Source organism: Neoarius graeffei, chromosome 18 (genome assembly GCF_027579695.1).
Source record: "Neoarius graeffei isolate fNeoGra1 chromosome 18, fNeoGra1.pri, whole genome shotgun sequence".
NCBI classification, from domain to species: Eukaryota; Metazoa; Chordata; class Actinopteri; order Siluriformes; family Ariidae; genus Neoarius; species Neoarius graeffei.
In genome coordinates, this window is record NC_083586.1 from 68,505,946 (window position 1) to 68,524,094 (window position 18,149).

The 18,149-nt window shown below is 43.4% G+C and overlaps 1 protein-coding gene across 3 annotated transcripts; it reads left to right on the plus strand.

Annotated features, from left to right (window-relative positions):
• Window positions 1-3,568: 3,568 nt before the first annotated feature.
• Window positions 3,569-16,689, plus strand: LOC132866520 (cytochrome P450 3A30-like). Of its 3 annotated transcripts, XM_060899340.1 has the most exons (14): window positions 3,569-3,587; window positions 3,679-3,830; window positions 5,585-5,678; window positions 5,778-5,830; window positions 8,268-8,367; window positions 9,404-9,517; window positions 9,639-9,727; window positions 9,852-10,000; window positions 10,157-10,284; window positions 10,373-10,454; window positions 11,653-11,813; window positions 14,885-15,111; window positions 15,602-15,764; window positions 15,953-16,688. In XM_060899340.1, exons 2-14 carry the CDS (start codon window positions 3,760-3,762, stop codon window positions 16,064-16,066), a joined length of 1,545 nt encoding a protein of 514 aa, XP_060755323.1. In that variant the 5' UTR covers window positions 3,569-3,587; window positions 3,679-3,759; the 3' UTR covers window positions 16,067-16,688. The 3 variants fall into 3 exon arrangements, with proteins under 3 accessions (XP_060755323.1, XP_060755324.1, XP_060755325.1); XM_060899341.1 differs by lacking the exon at window positions 3,569-3,587 and having other exon boundaries at window positions 3,598-3,830; window positions 10,376-10,454; window positions 15,953-16,689; XM_060899342.1 differs by lacking the exons at window positions 3,569-3,587; window positions 5,778-5,830 and having other exon boundaries at window positions 3,724-3,830.
• Window positions 16,690-18,149: the final 1,460 nt, after the last annotated feature.

Genomic DNA, 18,149 nt, shown 5'->3' on the forward strand with positions numbered 1-18,149 from the left:
CACAGTCGTGTCATCCACAAACTTGATGTGGTTAGTGCTTTAGATTGGTACATAGTCATGGGTCAGCAGGCTGAAGAGCAGCGGGCTGAGCACACACCCTTGTGGAGCCCCTGTGCTCAGCATGATGGTCCTGGAGGTGTTACTGCTGACCCGAACATTCTGTGGCCTCCTTGTAAGAAAGTCCAGCACCCAGTTACAAAGAGAGGTGTTGAGTCCCAAATGTCCAAGTTTTTGTATTAGCTGCTGGGGAATGATTGTGTTGAATGCCAAACTGTAATCCAAGAACAGCATTCGCACATAGGTGTTTTTTGAGTCCAGGTGAGTGAGGGCTGGGTGTAGAGCAGCAGAGATAGTGTCCTCTATGGAACTGCTTGACCTATATGCAAACTGGAATGGGTAATGAGAGGGAGGGAGGGAGGGAGGGAGGGAGGATGGACTTGATGTTCTGCATGACCAGTCGCTCAAAGCACTTCATGATGATGGAAGTCAGTGCTATGGGCCGATAGTCATTATAGCTGGATGGGAGGGGCTTCTTTGGCACTGGTATTATGGTTGTAGCTTTGAAACACGTGGGGACAACAGCTTGATTCAGGGAGATGTTAAAGATGTCAGCGAGGACATCCTTAAGCTCCATGGCACAGTCCTTCAAAACACGACCAGGTATGTTGTCTGGTCCAGCTGCCTTACGTGGGTTGATCCTGGGGAGGGTCCTCTCCATGCTGGCTGGAGCCAGACATACAGCCTGCTCATCTGGGGGAGGAGTGGTCTTCTGTGTTTGTGTGTTGTTTTGTGTTTCAAAGCATCCAAAGAAGTCATTTAGGCAGTTTAGCAATGTGATGTCACCCTCACAGGTCCGTGGTGGGGGTTTGTAGTTTGTGAGGGTTTGAATGCCACACCAGAGAGACTGTGCATCTCTGGTGTTGCTGAAGTGTCCAGATATTTTCTTGCTGTACTGACGTTTTGCCTCCCTAGTTATCTTCTCTCTAGTTCAGTGTAGGAGCCAAATCTACATCATCATCCTTGTAAAGATTGCTAGGACATCCTGATAAATAAAGTGAAAACATATGTGTTAGTTTACAATATGGTGACCATGATCAAACAGTAAACAAAAACACATCTGAGGACTTAAGCATCTCCTGAACTTCAAAACATCATGAAATAATGGAAAATCACAATAAAAGTCATTTGTGATTCCAAGTGAAATAAATCAGAGCAATTTATTAACCTTTCACAAAATCATCACTGCAAACTCGGTCAACTCGGCTCCCCTCCATCGCAGCAAAAGGTTCAAGAGCCACCTTTCTTGTCATCTTTTGGTAAAATCCTTTGCTCTTTCACCCTTTATTACTTCACGGTTGGACTTTATAATAACTTTCACCTGAAACCTCTGACTCGTTTACCTGTGCACACGTCCTGAAGGATCAACATGATCACGGCTTGTATGAATAAAGTTCATAGTGAGACGAGGAAAACCTAATAAATCTATTTTTCATTAATTACCTTCAGTTTTTCCTGAGACTCAGAGAAATAAGCGCACTGCTCAGACATGGAACAATTTAACTCCTTATTTTAATTCTTAAGGAGTTTTGATTGGTTTATTTTATCAGTCTCTCCTGATACCAATAATTTAATTTCATTAAAGAGCCATGTTTAAAACTAAAAACACTTTAATTTAATTAAAACACTTGAGTGGAAACATGAAAGAAGGGAATGTTGATGTATTTATTGACCCTTCCCTCTCTCGTCTTTCTGATTTAACACATTTAAATTTGATTTAGTTTTTAAAACCCAATGCGTCAATCCCTCATCGGTTATTACTTACTGATCAATCGCTCAGCACTCATCACTCAATAATCACCATCAACCCCTGCTTTAAATATCACAAACTGAGAAAATGTAAGGAGTCGTTTAAAGCTGAAAGTGTCAACTCTCATTGATGAACTGAGTCGAATTATCCGACTCACTGAAAAGAACATTAACTTGTTTTATTTATAGAAAAAATAAATCTATAAAAAGTTTCTCTAAATGTTTATCTGTAACTTTTGTAAGCAACAAATCTTAGTCGAATATTTCTGTCAGAAGAGTTTGGAGCTATGATTCATCTGGATTTTCCACAATTCACTGGGGCAGGAAACAAGTGTGTACAGTATATCACGTGCAGTGTGTGTGTGTGTGTGTGTGTGTGTGTGTAAAGGTTCTCGCTGTCTCCTCCATATAGAGTATATAACCAGATAATTCCAGCGTCAATTTTTAAACAGTTTAATGACTGCACTTTACATCAGTCACTTTTATAAACTCCAATAAAACACACACACACACACACACACACACACACACACACACACACACACACACTTTTTGCATTTTGTTAAGCCATATAACTGATGTAAGCACTCTGTTTGCATGTCCAGACATGTTCCCGGTTTTAAACACCTCAACTCGACATTCCACAAGTTCACACGTCTCATGTTTCTCTACATTTCCTGTGTTTTGTTAAGGAGATCAGGTTTTCAGGTTTTCAGTGGATCAGAAGTTTAAATACACTGTCAGTGTTTGGTGTCGTTGCCTTTGAGCTGCTTGAACTTGAATGAAGTTCTTGTTGTAGTTTTCCATAAGTTTCTCGTGACTCTGTTGGACTCTTAGCTGGTTCCTTCTCACAGAACTGCTGTAACTCAGTCAGGCTGGTGGACACACACACACACACACACACACACACACACACACACACACACACACACACACACACACACACTGTGGGATCCAGCTCAGGGTGTTGTGATGATCACTCCACTCAAGGGTTTGTGGAGGATCATTGTTCTGCTGGAAGAACCTGGTGTGACCGAGGTCTAACTTTCCGCCTGATTTCTTGACGTGTTGCTTCAGTGTTTATAGATAAACCTCCTCCTTCATAAATCCATCTCTTTCCTGAAGTACAGCCATCCCTTTTCCTGTAAAACCTCCCCACAACATGATGCTGCCACCACCATGCTTCACAGCTGGGACAATGTTCTTCAGATTAAAACCTTCACCCGTTTGTCCTCCATACAGAGATCTGATCATTTATTTCCTCTGATCAGAGAACTCTCCTCCAACAGGCTGCTGATCACCTCCATACTTCAGCCAGGCTTTTTTATGATGGTCTAGGAGGAGCGACTTCTTCCTTTTATTTTATATTTATGTTTTCTCATGAAATAATGAAGAGTTGACTTCAGCTCCTCAGATCTCATTTTTTTTGTATTTGCGTATGAAGCTTATTTATATTTTTAGATATTCCTTCAACAATGACATTTTTAAGCATATTCTTTAAACATATTTTTTTTTAAATTGTGAGAATATGTATTAAATATTTTATTTAATTTTGTTAAATACAGTAAGTATTTATTTATTTATTTATTTATTTATTTAAATAATTGACTATTATTATTACTACTACATTTAATGGAAGCATTTTGGCAGGTTTACTTTCCTTCAGAATGTTGGGAAATAAACCTAAATTAATGTTGTAAAACGAACTCAGCAGGAAAGGTGTGTTTAAAGGTGAACGTGACGCAACCCAGAGACTGTGTGCAGAGGTGAGTTAGATAAAGGTGTGTTTAATCATTAACTATTGCATGGGGTTTAAATGTGTTCTCTTACAGCTCTCCCTCTTAGACTCTCTCACACACACTCTCTGTCTAGAGTAACATCTGGCTGCAGTACCTCTAGATTTCTGATCTTCCTCCTGATCCGACTCCAGCAGTAACAGTAATAATCATCAGGATGGTGAACTGGTGGAGTTTTTCAGCTGAGTCGTGGGCTCTGATCGCGATCCTCATCAGCCTCATCCTGCTGTAAGTACCATTTCACATCATCTCATTTTATCTTGCTCTTCGTAACAGGTACACACACTGTACACACACTGTACACACACCGAGCATCAGGAAACAAGCACCAAACTTCACTGGAATAAAGCAATGGTTTATAGTGAGAAATGTTTCTGATTTTTAATTTTATCAGAAATGATTGACGTGTAATTGAGGAAAAAACCCTTGACTTGTTTGTTTCCCATTTCACACTGGAGCTCATTCATCAGTCTGACAGTAAAATTGTGCAGATATTAAATGTTCAGCTGTAAATGAGTGCTGTGTGCCTGGGACAGCCGACTCCCAGTTTTCATCAGTACCAGATTTCTTGTGTAAATGCTCCTCTGAATGATTTACTAATAAATCTGTTCATATCCAGTTTGATACATGAGGCTCAGTTTTTCCCAACGTTCTCACATTCAAAACACTCCGAGCTTCCTGTATTCACATAAAGCATGTGGGACTTCCTTCAGTTTAGTTTAGTTTGATTCATCACATATATTACATAAAGAGTGATAAAAATAACAAGTTAAGATATAGCAAAATAACATGAGGGGAAAAAAGAAAAACGGTTTGTGACAGTTCATACCACACTGTGAAGGAAACGTCCAGATTCGACTCGTTCAGGAACAGAAACACCTGCCTTCTGAAAGACACGACAGGGTTAAACTTTACAGTGCAGGGTTTACAGTTTAGAGCCACAGCTTTCACAGAGCTTACAAACTTTCCAAAGTGGAAAAGCTCAGGCTCAGTATCAGTGTTAGGGATGAATGGTGGAACTTTATAGATCAGGATTCTCGTTGTTGGTAACTTCCACTTACCCAGACTCCCTGTTCAATCAAACACTTCACAAGAGTTTCTTCAGGTACAAACACAACCACTGCCTTGTTCATCCACAAAGCAGAAAATATATTTTCACAACTGACTTGTTCTCCAACTCCAACGAACACACCCTCCACTGTCACAGCGGGGTCAGGAACACAGCCGAGTACACACCTGAGTACACACCTAACCCTGTGATGGAGTGACAGGGACCACATGCCCCTGCTGGGAGGAGACACCAACCCACCACGTCACCATGAAAACCTCGATAAACAACTGAGCAGTTGTAAACCAAGCAGACAAACAATCCATCCATCCATTCATCCATTATCTGTAGCTGCTTATCCTGTTCTACAGGGTCACTGGCGAGCTGGAGCCTATCCCAGCTGACTATGGGTGAGAGGCGGGGTTCACCCTGGACAAGTTGTCAGGTTATTGCAGGGCTGACACAGAGACACACAACCATTCACACTCACACTCACACCTATGGTCAATTTAGAGTCACCAGTTAACCTAACCTGCATGTCTTTGGACTGTGGGGGAAACCGGAGCACCCGGAGGAAACCCACGTGGACACAGGGAGAACATGCAAACTCCGCACAGAAAGGCCCTCGCCGGCCACGGGGCTCGAACCCAGACCTTCTTGCTGTGAGGCGACAGCGCTAACCACTACACCACCGTGCCGCCCCAAACGACACATAGTGATGTTTATAAGTAAGGTAAAGGAGATAGAGAAGCAAATAAAGAGCAATAAAATGTTTCAACCGCCAATAAATCTGATGTTTCTGTTCATAATTTACACACCACAGTGTTTTAATTAAAAACAAACAAGCATTTTACTGCTCTTTCCTGCTTTTTAATTTCCCTTTTCTTCATTTAATTTCCTCTTCACATAACCGGTGATGTTGTGTTGTTTTCAGGTACGGGTACTGGCCGTATGGTTTCTTTAAGCCTTTGGGAATTTCTGGTCCGAAACCGCTGCCGTTTATCGGAACCTTTTTACAATATCGGAAGGTGAGTTTATATCACATTATAAACATTATCCTATAGAAACTACATTATAAATTCACTGTAGGAAGTGTTGATTTTTTCTTTATTTTCACTGGGTTTCAGGGAATCCATTTGTTTGATATGGAGTGTTTTCAGAAATATGGCAAGATTTGGGGGTGAGTGTGTTAAAGTGTGGATTTAGCTAACGGAAAATGCTAACTAACCATTCAGTAACATATTTAAAGGTTCTAATAAGTTCAGGCCTGATGGTATGGAAATAACATTCCTGCAATGTTCAGAGAAAATGGCCAGGCTTTTATAGTGCTACTTCCACAGTGTTCCAAGCTAACATTACAGAAGTTAGTTTGTACAATTAAAAATATTTATAAATGTTGTGAAAATGTTTTCAGAACAAAAACCCTGACAGATTAAACCTTCTCGTAACCAAAAGTTCCTCAGACCATAACATTCATGAAAACAAGCATTCATGTGCTCTAAAATAGGTACCTGGGGTTCAGGTTCTGGTTTACCTGGCTAACAGAGAATGTTATCAGAATGTTTAGCAACATATTGAAAAGGTTCTGTAGCATGTTAGCAATGTTCTTCATACACCGATCAGCCAGAACATTAAACCCACTGACAGGTGAAGTGAATAACATTGATTATCTCATTACAGTGGTGCCTGTCGAGGGGTGGGGTTTATTAGGCAGCAAGAGAACAGTCAGTTCTTGAAGCTGATGTGTTGAAAGCAGAAAAAATGGGCGAGTGTAAGGATCTGAGCAACTTTGACAAATTGTGATGGTGAGATGACTGGGTCTGAACATCTCCAAAATGGTCCATCCTTTGGGGCATTCCTGGTATGCAGTGGTTAGTGCCAAACAAAAGTGGTCCAAGGAAGGACAACCGGTGAACCGGTGACAGGGTCATGGGGGTCGAAGGCTCATTGATTCACATGGGGCACAAAGGCAAGCCCATATGGTCCAATCCCACAGAAGAGCTACTGGAGCACAAACTGCTGAAAAAGTTCATGCTGGCTCCGACAATAAGGAGTCAGAACACACAGTGCAACGCAGTTTGCTGTGTCTGGAGCTGTGTAGCTGCAGGTCAGTCAGAGAGCCCATGCTGACCCCCTGTCCACTGCTAAAAGGTCCTACAATGGGCAAGTGAGCATCAGAACTGGACTGTAATGGAAGAAGGTGGCCTGGTCTGATGAATTACGTTTTTCATCATGTGGATGGCCGTGTGTGTGTGTGCGCGCACGCGCACCACTTGTCTGGGGAAGTATTCCCTAATATCAGTGAACTCTTTTAGCAGGATACTGCTCCCTGATACACTGCAGAAATTGTTCAGGAACCTGACAAATGGCTCAAGGTGTTGACTTGGCCTCCAAATTCCCCAGATCTCAATCTGATCTACCATCTGTGGGATGTGCTGGATAAACAAGTCGGATCCATGGAGGCTCCACCCACAACTTACAGGGCTTAAAGGTTCTGCTGCTGACATTTTGGTCCCAGATCCCACAGCACACCTTCAGAGGTCTTGTGGAGTTCAGGCCTTGAGGGTCAGAGCTGTTTTGTGGCACAAGGAGAGTTACATAATACTAGGCAGGTGGTTTTAATGTTACGGCTGATCAGTGTATGTGGGATACAAACATTGTTTTAGAACATCACTCACACAGCGGTCTCTGTTCTACAAGAACCAGCGTTACACCATTTGTCTTGACCATTTTAGATGATGATGATTAATAATAATAATAGGGCGGCACGGTGGTGTAGTGGTTAGCGCTGTCACCTCACAGCAAGAAGGTCCTGGGTTCGAGCCCCGTGGCCGGCGAGGGCCTTTCTGTGTGGAGTTTGCATGTTCTCCCCGTGTCCGCGTGGGTTTCCTCCGGGTGCTCCGGTTTCCCCCACAGTCCAAAGACATGCAGGTTAGGTTAACTGGTGACTCTAAATTGAGCGTAGGTGTGAATGTGAGTGTGAATGGTTGTCTGTGTCTGTGTCAGCCCTGTGATGACCTGGCGACTTGTCCAGGGTGAACCCCACCTTTCGCCCGTAGTCAGCTGGGATAGGATCCAGCTCGCCCGCGATCCTGCACAGGATAAGCGGCTACAGATGATGGATGAATGGATAACAATAATAGCAATCCTTTTAGATCAGAAGAATGTTCTGGTTCCTGTTGTTCATCAAACATTCTGTCAGATTTTTAGGGTGTTTTTTTTTCTGAGTAGATGGATGTAAACATTCCTACAATTTCACTGCAACAGAACATGAACCTGAATCTGCTGTCGACCTTCTGATAAAGTTCACTGTTTGCTCAGAACTTTTTAGGAGACAAACTGCTGACTTAAATTGTCTAAATATGAGCTAGAGTGCTCATTTTAAATGCTAATTACTGTTTACTCTGTTAGCTGGTGGGTCATAAGCTAGCAAAAACATGTTCATGGTAGTTTTTGTTGTTTTCAGGTGATATTAGTTTAACTGACTCTAAAGTCACTAACTGTAACTGTGAATTAGACTCATAGTGACCAGGTTATTCATGTAACGTCTTCATAATGCTGCAGCTAGTCAATATGATGTCATGTCAGAAGTCTGATGTTTGTCATGTTAATTACAGTATATACGACGCGAGGCAGCCCGTCCTCAGTGTCATGGACAAAGACATCATCAAAACCATCCTGATTAAAGAGTGTTACTCTAACTTCACCAACCGCAGAGTGAGATCACACATACATACACATACACACACTTACACTTAACACTAACAGACAGACAGACAGACAGAAATATAAACAGACAGACAGCAAGAAAGCAAAACAGAGAAGCAGGGACAGACAAACAGTGAGAAGGTGAGACAGACAGAGAGAGAGAGAGAGAGAGAGAGTGACCACAGATAGCAAGAAAGAGAGACACACAGATAAACAGACAGACAAAGAGACAGGCATATGGAGAGACAGACAGGTGGACAAGATTGGACATGTTTCCTATTAGCACAAAAAAACACAAAGAAAACGTAACATCTGGAAGAAAACAAAGTTTAACTCAAAGGCGATGGTGTGGAGAGGGACAGTGAGATGGACTGGGAGAGGGACAGGGATGGAGAGGGAAACGGACAGGGAGAGGGAGATGGACAGGGAGAGGGAGATGGACAGGGAGATGGACTGGGAGAGGGAGAGGGAAAGGGACAGGGAGAGGGACAGGGATGGAGAGGAAGAGGGAAAGGGACAAGGACAGGGAGAAGGACAGGAAGATGGGCAGGGACAGGGAGCGGGACAGAGAAAGGGAGATGGACACGGAGAGGGAGAGTGACAGGGAGATGGACAGGGACAGGGAGAGGGAGAAGGAGAGGGAAAGGGACAGGGAGAGGGAGAGAGTCAATGACAGGGAGAGGGACATGTCCACCTACAACAAGCCGAATCCTAATCCTTCTGTTTATTAAAGTGTATTCCACAAATCCCCTTAAAATCCATTTCAAACAAACAGCAAGCTCCTGAATTTTTTGCACTGATGCATAAATTAATTTACCTTTGTATTCTTGACCCTTTTAAAAGTGTTACTATAAAAGCAATAATTAATTCATTAATTTTCTTTACTGATCAATTACAAGGTCATAAAGATGCTTTTGTCAAATGCGTCTTTTTTTAGCAGCACAAAATCACAGTGATTATAAATATAACTAATAACATCAGATCTAAAATTGTTCAATCTTTAACTGTGATTTTTAATTTTTTTCTGTTTGTTTTTTTCTCTCAGAATTTCCGTCTAAATGGTCCTCTGTATGATGCCGTGTCCATCGCTGAGGATGAGGACTGGAGGAGAATCAGGAGTATTCTCTCTCCATCGTTCACCAGCGGCAGACTGAAGGAGGTGTGTGTGTATGTGTGTGATTACACCAGAATTAATTTTTTTAATGATTAAACATACATTTTCTCTTCGTAATTAATGTTAATGATAATATTAACCTTTGATGTTATTTCTTGTTCCTCAGATGTTTGGAATCATGAAGTCACATTCTCATTCGTTGGTTGCAAATCTGCAGAAGACATCGGAGCGAGGAGAATCAGCAGATATTAAAGAGTAAATAAATAATCTTCTGTGACCCTCAGTACACTGTCTGTGGAATATTAAAGCATAAAATAAATGTTTATTTCACAAATTTCTGCACTGTGATTTGATTTGATGGTGTTTTTGGAAATTTTAGGTTTTTCGGAGCCTACAGTATGGATGTGGTGACGAGCACAGCGTTTAGTGTCGATATCGACTCACTGAACAACCCCAAAGATCCATTCGTAACCAACATCAAGAAAATGCTGAAGTTTGACCTCCTCAGCCCTCTGTTCCTCGCTATCAGTAATTAATTAATTTGAGATTAATATTAACTTATAAAAAAATTCATTTCAGACATAAAATTCAGATTTCTGTGTAAATATGCTGCGTTTCTGCTTGTTGTGACAAATAAGGATTTACACCAGCTGATATTTTATAATTTCATTATTTTTCTATCAGGTCTTTTCCCGTTTCTTATTCCACTTTTGGAGAAAATGGATTTTGCCTTTTTCCCAACTACAGTGACTGATTTCTTTTACGCCTCGCTGCAAAAGATCAAGTCTCAGCATGTGACCAAAGATCATAAGGTACAGCTAAAAAAGCCATAAACTCCTTAACACACTTTAGATATTATCGAGGTTTTATTGTTCTGTTTTTGTCTCTGACCTTCTGCAGAAGCGAGTCGATTTCATGCAGCTGATGATCGATTCTCAGAAATCAGAAAAAGACGATTTGAACGACAAAGAGACAAACAAAGGTAATGTCCTCTCGTAAAAATCCCTCGAACTCACATCGTTCTGTTCTTCTGCTCTGTGCTGAGATGACTGAGGTCATTAAGATAACCATTGATGAGTTTTTATCAGTTTCATACCAATTAGTAATAATGCAGCAAAGCCACAAATCTAAATGACGTAGACAGTGCAGGAAGTCTCTTCACTTCTCTACTTTCCAAACTTTTCATTCATTCCCATGAAGATAATATTTCAGTTCTGTTGTTCAAAACAAGGCAAAAAAAATATTAAACACAACAGCACTGGTTTCGAGTGTCTCACTGAGGTTTTATTTGGTTGGGTTGATTTAATTCTGTAGCGTTTGGCTTGGATTACAGAGATACGGAAGAGATAAAGCTGGATAAAACCAGGATTAAGTAGTATGTGTGACAGTGAATGGACTTGAAAAAAGTAGTCTGACATCAGATGAAAGCAGAGAAGGGGGAAGTAGAAAAGAATTCAATTTTCAATTTCAATTCAATTTTATTTTTTGAAAGTGCAGAATGCAGCATGGATGAAATACCTTTTATAAATAAAAGAAAACATGGAATTAAACATATGGCCAGCAAGTACAAATAAAAATTAAATAAAGCAACCATATAAATGTAGCATTAATATCAATTTAAATGAAATAACATTAAAAGATCATAATAGATGGGGTGGCACGGTGGTGTAGTGGTTAGCGCTGTCGCCTCACAGCAAGAAGGTCCGGGTTCGAGCCCCGTGGCCGGCGAGGGCCTTTCTGTGTGGAGTTTGCATGTTCTCCCCGTGTCCGCGTGGGTTTCCTCCGGGTGCTCCGGTTTCCCCCACAGTCCAAAGACATGCAGGTTAAGTTAACTGGTGACTCTAAATTGAGCGTAGGTGTGAATGTGAGTGTGAATGGTTGTCTGTGTCTATGTGTCAGCCCTGTGATGACCTGGCGACTTGTCCAGGGTGAACCCCGCCTTTCGCCCGTAGTCAGCTGGGATAGGATCCAGCCCGCCTGCGACCCTGTAGAACAGGATAAAGCGGCTACAGATAATGAGATGAGATGAGAAGATCATAATAGATTTGAAACCTGTGCATCAATGAACATCATACTCAACAGTCTGAATCAGATCAAACAAATAGGGTTATAGATCTAAAATCAGGGCAGAACATCCACGTGTGTGTGTGTGTGTGTGTGTGTGTGTGTGATGTCTGAAGGTCTGACTGATCATGAGATCCTGTCCCAGTCCATGATCTTCATCTTTGCTGGTTATGAGACGAGTAGCAGCACGTTGTCGTTTCTCTTCTACAATCTGGCCACTAATCCAGAGACAATGAAGAAACTACAGGAAGAAATCGATCAAACGTTCTCTAATAAGGTGATTAACTTAAATTTAGTTACTGGTATATTAAAAAAATTGACATAAAATTATATATCACCTGTGAAAATGTGGCATGGTATTAGATGATTGTTATCCTTACACAAAGTGAGAATAACAGACAAACTGTATATACCAAGACAGGAGTTTACACCGAGACTGAGACAGGGATCGACACCGAGACTGAGACAGGGATCGACACCGAGACTGAGACAGGGATCGACACCGAGACTGAGACAGGGATCGACACCGAGACTGAGACAGGGATCGACACCGAGACTGAGACAGGGATCGACACCGAGACAGGGATCGACACCGAGACAGGGATCGACACCGAGACAGGGATCGACACCGAGACAGGGATCGACACCGAGACTGAGACAGGGATCGACACCGAGACTGAGACAGGGATCGACACCGAGACTGAGACAGGGATCGACACCGAGACTGAGACAGGGATCGACACCGAGACTGAGACAGGGATCGACACCGAGACTGAGACAGGGACTGACACCGAAAATGAGACAGGGATCGACACCGAGAATGAGACAGGGATCGACACCGAGAATGAGACAGGGATCGACACCGAGACTGAGACAGGGACTGACACCAAGACTGAGACAGGGATCGACACCAAGACTGAGACAGGGATCGACACCGAAACTGAGACAGGGATCGACACCGAAACGGAGACAGGGATCAACACCGAGACTGAGACAGGGATCGACACAAAGACTGAGACAGGGTTCATCACCAAGACTGAGATTGACACCGAGACTGAGACAGGGATCAAGACAGGGATCGACACCGAGACTGAGACAGGGATCGACACCGAGACTGAGACAGGGATCGACACCGAGACTGAGACAGGGATCGACACCGAGACTGAGACAGGGATCGACACCGAGACTGAGACAGGGATCGACACCGAGACTGAGACAGGGATCGACACCGAGACTGAGACAGGGATCGACACCGAGACTGAGACAGGGACTGACACCGAGACTGAGACAGGGATCGACACCGAGAATGAGACAGGGATCGACACCAAGACTGAGACAGGGATCGACACCAAGACTGAGACAGGGATCGACACAAAGACTGAGACAGGGTTCATCACCAAGACTGAGATTGACACCGAGACTGAGACAGGGATCAAGACAGGGATTGACACCGAGACTGAGACAAGGATCGACACCTAGACTGAGATCGACACTGAGACTGAGATCGACACCGAGACTGAGATCGACACCGAAACTGAGACAGGGATCGACACCGAAACTGAGACAGGGACTGACACCGAGACTGAGACAGGGACTGACACCGAGACTGAGACGGGGATCGACACCGAGACTGAGACGGGGATCGACACCGAGACTGAGACGGGGATCGACACCGAGACTGAGACGGGGATCGACACCGAGACTGAGACGGGGATCGACACCGAGACTGAGACGGGGATCGACACCGAGACTGAGACGGGGATCGACACCGAGACTGAGACGGGGATCGACACCGAGACTGAGACGGGGATCGACACCGAGACTGAGACAGGGTTCGACACCTAGACTGAGATCGACACTGAGATCGACACCAAGACTGAGATCGACACTGAGACAGGGTTCGACACCGAGACTGAGATTGAGAGCAAGACTGAGACAGGGTTCAACACCCAGACTGAGACAGGGATCGACACCAAAACTGAGATCGACACTGAGACTGAGACATGGATTGACACCGAGACTGAAACAGGGATCGACACTGAGATTGAGACAGGGTTCAGCACCGAGACTGAGATCAACACTGAGAAAGGGGTTGACAACGAGACTGAGACAAGGTTCGACACCAAGACTGAGACAGGGTTCGATACCTAGACTGAGATTGACACTGAGAAAGGGGTTGACACCAAGACTGAGACAGGGATCGACACCGAGACTGAGACAGGGATCGACACCGAGACTGAGACAGGGACTGACACCGAGACTGAGACAGGGACTGACACCGAGACTGAGACAGGGACTGACACCGAGACTGAGACAGGGACTGACACCGAGACTGAGACAGGGACTGACACCGAGACTGAGACAGGGACTGACACCGAGACTGAGACAGGGATCGACACAAAGACTGAGACAGGGTTCAACACCGAGACTGAGATTGACACCGAGACTGAGGCAGGGATCAAGACAGGGATTGACACCGAGACTGAGACAAGGATCGACACCGAGACTGAGACAGGGTTCGACACCTAGACTGAGATCGACACTGAGACTGAGATCGACACCGAGACTGAGACAGGGTTCAGCACTGAGACAGGGATTGACACAAAGACTGAGACAGGGTTCAACACTGAGACTGAGATTGACAACGAGACTGAGACAAGGATCGACACTGATTCTGAGACAGGGTTCGACACCTAGACTGAGATGAACACTGAGAAAGAAGTTGACACTGAGACTGAGACAAGGTTTGATACCTAGACTGAGATTGACACTGAGAAAGGGGTTGACACCGAGACTGAGACAAGGTTCGACACCGAGACTGAGACAAGGTTCGATACCTAGACTGAGATCGACACTGAGACAGGGTTTGACACCGAGACTGAGATCGACACCGAGACTGAGATTGAGAGCAAGACTGAGACAGGGTTCAACACCCAGACTGAGACAGGGATTGACACCAAAACTGAGATCGACACTGAGACAGGGTTCGACACCAAGACTGAGACAGGGATCGACACCGAGACTGAGATTGAGAGCAAGACTGGGACAGGGCTCAACACTGAGACTGAGGCAGGGATCAACACCGAGACTGAGATTGAGAGCAAGACTGAGACAGGGTTCAACACCGAGACTGAGACAGGGATCGACACCAAAACTGAGACTGAGATTGACACCCAAGACTGAGACTGACACCTGAGACTGAGACTGTGTTCGACACCGAGACTGAGACAGGGATCGACACCGAGACTGAGACAGGGCTCTACTTAGAGCAGGTCTATATAGAGACTGGGTTACCAAGGAGACAGAGACAGTGCTGGGCTTTATATGTGTCTGTCTTTTGGGTTTCAGGCTGAAATTGATTATGATTCTGTGATGAACATGGATTATCTGGATGCTGCTCTGAATGAGTCGCTCAGGTTGTTCCCAATCGCTCTTCGTCTGGAAAGAGTCTGCAAGAAAACTGTTGAAATAAATGGCATTATCATCCCAAAGGACACTGTCATCACGGTCCCCATTTATGCCCTACATAGGGACCCTGAATATTGGACTGATCCAGAAACCTTCAACCCTGAGAGGTATGGAGTAATCTATGATAAACAATGATGGAAAACTAATCCGTTCTAATTCATTTTTAAACAAGATTCCACTGGTCCACCACTTTAGGAGTAACCTTCAGCTCTATTTGAGCAGGATTAGCTTCTCAGGGTGACATCCAGCGATGTTAAATGCTTGAGTGATTGTACTGTTTTACTGCACTTAATTCCTCTTTTTGAAAAATTTGTACTCATTTATTCTACCTCAACTACATTTCCAAGCGACAAGGCATGTTTTTACTTCTTAAATTTTTATTTTAACCTTCAACATACCAGTAATATGTGTACATTAGCTTGTTAATTTAGCTAGCGAGTTATGTTTTGTAAATAACCTTGCTACATTAGCTAGTTTCGTTTTCATTGCTAATGTGCCTTAGTATTTATTCCACAAGGATTGTTAAACACTTATGACTGAGTGCTCAGCAAAATAAGAGAAATTAATGTTATTTATTGATGCTCCATATTGTTCCAGGTTCACTCAGAAGAATAAGGAGAGCATTGAGCCGTATGTGTACATGCCGTTTGGTTTAGGACCAAGAAACTGCATCGGGATGAGGTTTGCCCTTGTGGCCATGAAGCTGGCTATTGTTGAGATACTGCAGAGATTTGACATCAGTCTTTCTGAAGAAACGAAGGTCAGGATCTTCTTTTGCTAATTATCTAACCATGCCATGCTAACGTCAGTGATGCTGGTGATAACTTGGCTAATGCTAACCTAAAACAGCATTAAGTATTGCTATTAAAGCCTCTCACTTTCCACTGTTTACTTTTGTTCACTCTGTTTAGGTAAATGTTGTTCTTAATTTTCTCATCTTCTAATCAGGTTCCTTTGAAGCTGTCCACCACCGGCCTTCTGGCTCCTGACGAGCCCATCAAACTCTATTTCACTCCTCGAAAAATGTCAAATTACTGCAACGGCACCCACATCAACCCGTAGACTTCCAAAGGTTCTGCTACGTTTCACTGCATTTCTGATTTTTAAATGTTTTTTGAAACATTAAAAAAGTTCAGTGTCTTAAAGTCAATCTGTACTGGAAGTTGAAATGCCTGTTAGGTGTCATGATGTGAACATTCCCAGGGTGATTCCCTGTTTAGCCAAGAGTGCCAGTAAAGTGGACTTCGTGCTGAACCGCATCTTTTTCTCATTTCCACTTCATCTGAAATCATTTAAAAATCATCTAGAAGATTTCACTTGGAAGTAAGATTTTATTTTGATATAGCATAAGATTAAAGGTGCAACTATTTCAGATTTCTTCATAACCATTTTACCAATCAGCACTACAGTTCAAAAGTATGGAAACATGCAAATAATTTACACCATATTACATCTGTAGAGAAAAGACCAGATTCTGTACATTACGTACTTTCCATCATCTTAATTTTCATGTTTACTTTACAATCTTTAATGTTACTTTCACGCAGCTCACGTGTTACTACACAATCTGTTAATCATATCTATCTGTGCTTTGTTATTAAATTCAAAATACCATCGTTTTTTGACTGTTCTGGTTGCATGTATACTGAAATATATGAAAGTGGATGTTTATCTCAACGCTAAAATTAAATCAGTTCATCTGCTGGAGTGTGTGAATGTGTGGAATGCCGTCCCATCAATAGTGTATACCTGCCTCACAGCCTGTGCTGTTATCGGGTTCAACGACAGACCCACCACCACCCTGACCAGGATAAAGTGTGTTTTTATCTTTATGGACATTACACACACACACACACACACACACACACACACACACACACACACACAAATACCCACAATGATAAAGTGAAAAGTTTTTGGAAATGTTTGCAGATTTATTAGTACTCAATAACTGAAATATCTCATTTAGAAACAGTATTCAGACCCTTGGATAAGGCACTCCAGACTGAGCTCAGGTGCATCCTGTTTGCTTTGATTATCTTGAGCTGTCCCTTTAGAACCTGACAGGAGTCCACCTGTGGTAAATTCATTGTGAAATAGGGAAATGAAAGAAGTTTGGAATCACCAGGACTCTTCCTTGAGCTGGCTATTTGGTCATACCCAGTCACTGAGTAACACAAAACTTACAGTTAAGACCAGACTGGAGGGGCTTCAGGATGCTGAGTGTCCTTGAGTTGCTCAGCCAAAGCTCAGACTTGAAAATATGTGCTTGACAGACACCAGACTGTCGCTGAGCATGTATCCATGACAGCTGGCCCACACTGCTGGTGGGGTGATAGCATAGTAGATAAATAACTTACTTCCGGTTTCCGGGTTAACATGGCGGCAGGTGTGCGTCTTGGCTTGGCAGGTGCAAAGGCTTCACCTTCCCAAATACCGTCTAGGGAAACACCATCCTCATATACCGTCAAAATTAGTCTACAATCATTATGGACTACTCTGATTAAAACCAGATCACAAGAATTTTCAAGTACTCTTTGGCTGGCACTGTATTTAGTGATGGTGATCGTCCTACCTCTGTGGGGAAGCTGGCATGCGGCCTGCTTGGGATCCTGCACGGAGACACAGCGCAGCGCCTCTCATTTTACGCACGACTCATGGAACTTGTTTACATTGTATTCCACCGTGCTGACAAACGGGCATACACATGTAGTGCGTTATCAACTTAGGCACGCAGAAAGGAACAAAATATCCCCCCGTGATCGAAGATTCGCGACGATGCTGTGCACTATTCTTCTCCTCTGTGGTGATATTCATCTCAACCCTGGGCCGGGAAATAGTGGGCCTTTGCAAGACGAACATCAAACCCCGCTGGGACTTGAACATGGCCAACAGCTTGGTGACGCTACACTTGGAGGCCTTGGGCAGGCCGCGGAAGTGTTGCTCCAACTTTCCAACAGTGAGTTGGTTGATTATGCGGCAGCACAAGGTAACGCTGAACTTGAGGCTCTTAAACTGGATAATAAGAAATGCCGACAGCTCATCTCACCGTTGAAATCTGCATATACATGCAACCGGGGTATCGCGGCTATAAAACAACAACAAACTAGGATATTTCAGACTGTTAATCATGCTAAAGTGCTTT

Excerpts from the sequence above, each read along its gene's own strand:
- LOC132866520 (XM_060899340.1), top strand. The coding sequence starts at position 3,760 with ATGGTGAACTGGTGGAGTTTTTCAGCTGAGTCGTGGGCTCTGATCGCG. Across the intron at positions 3,831-5,584 it reads CTCATCAGCCTCATCCTGCT|GTACGGGTACTGGCCGTATG; the intron begins GTAAGTACCATT and ends TGTTGTTTTCAG. Across the intron at positions 10,001-10,156 it reads CCCTCTGTTCCTCGCTATCA|GTCTTTTCCCGTTTCTTATT; the intron begins GTAATTAATTAA and ends TTTTTCTATCAG.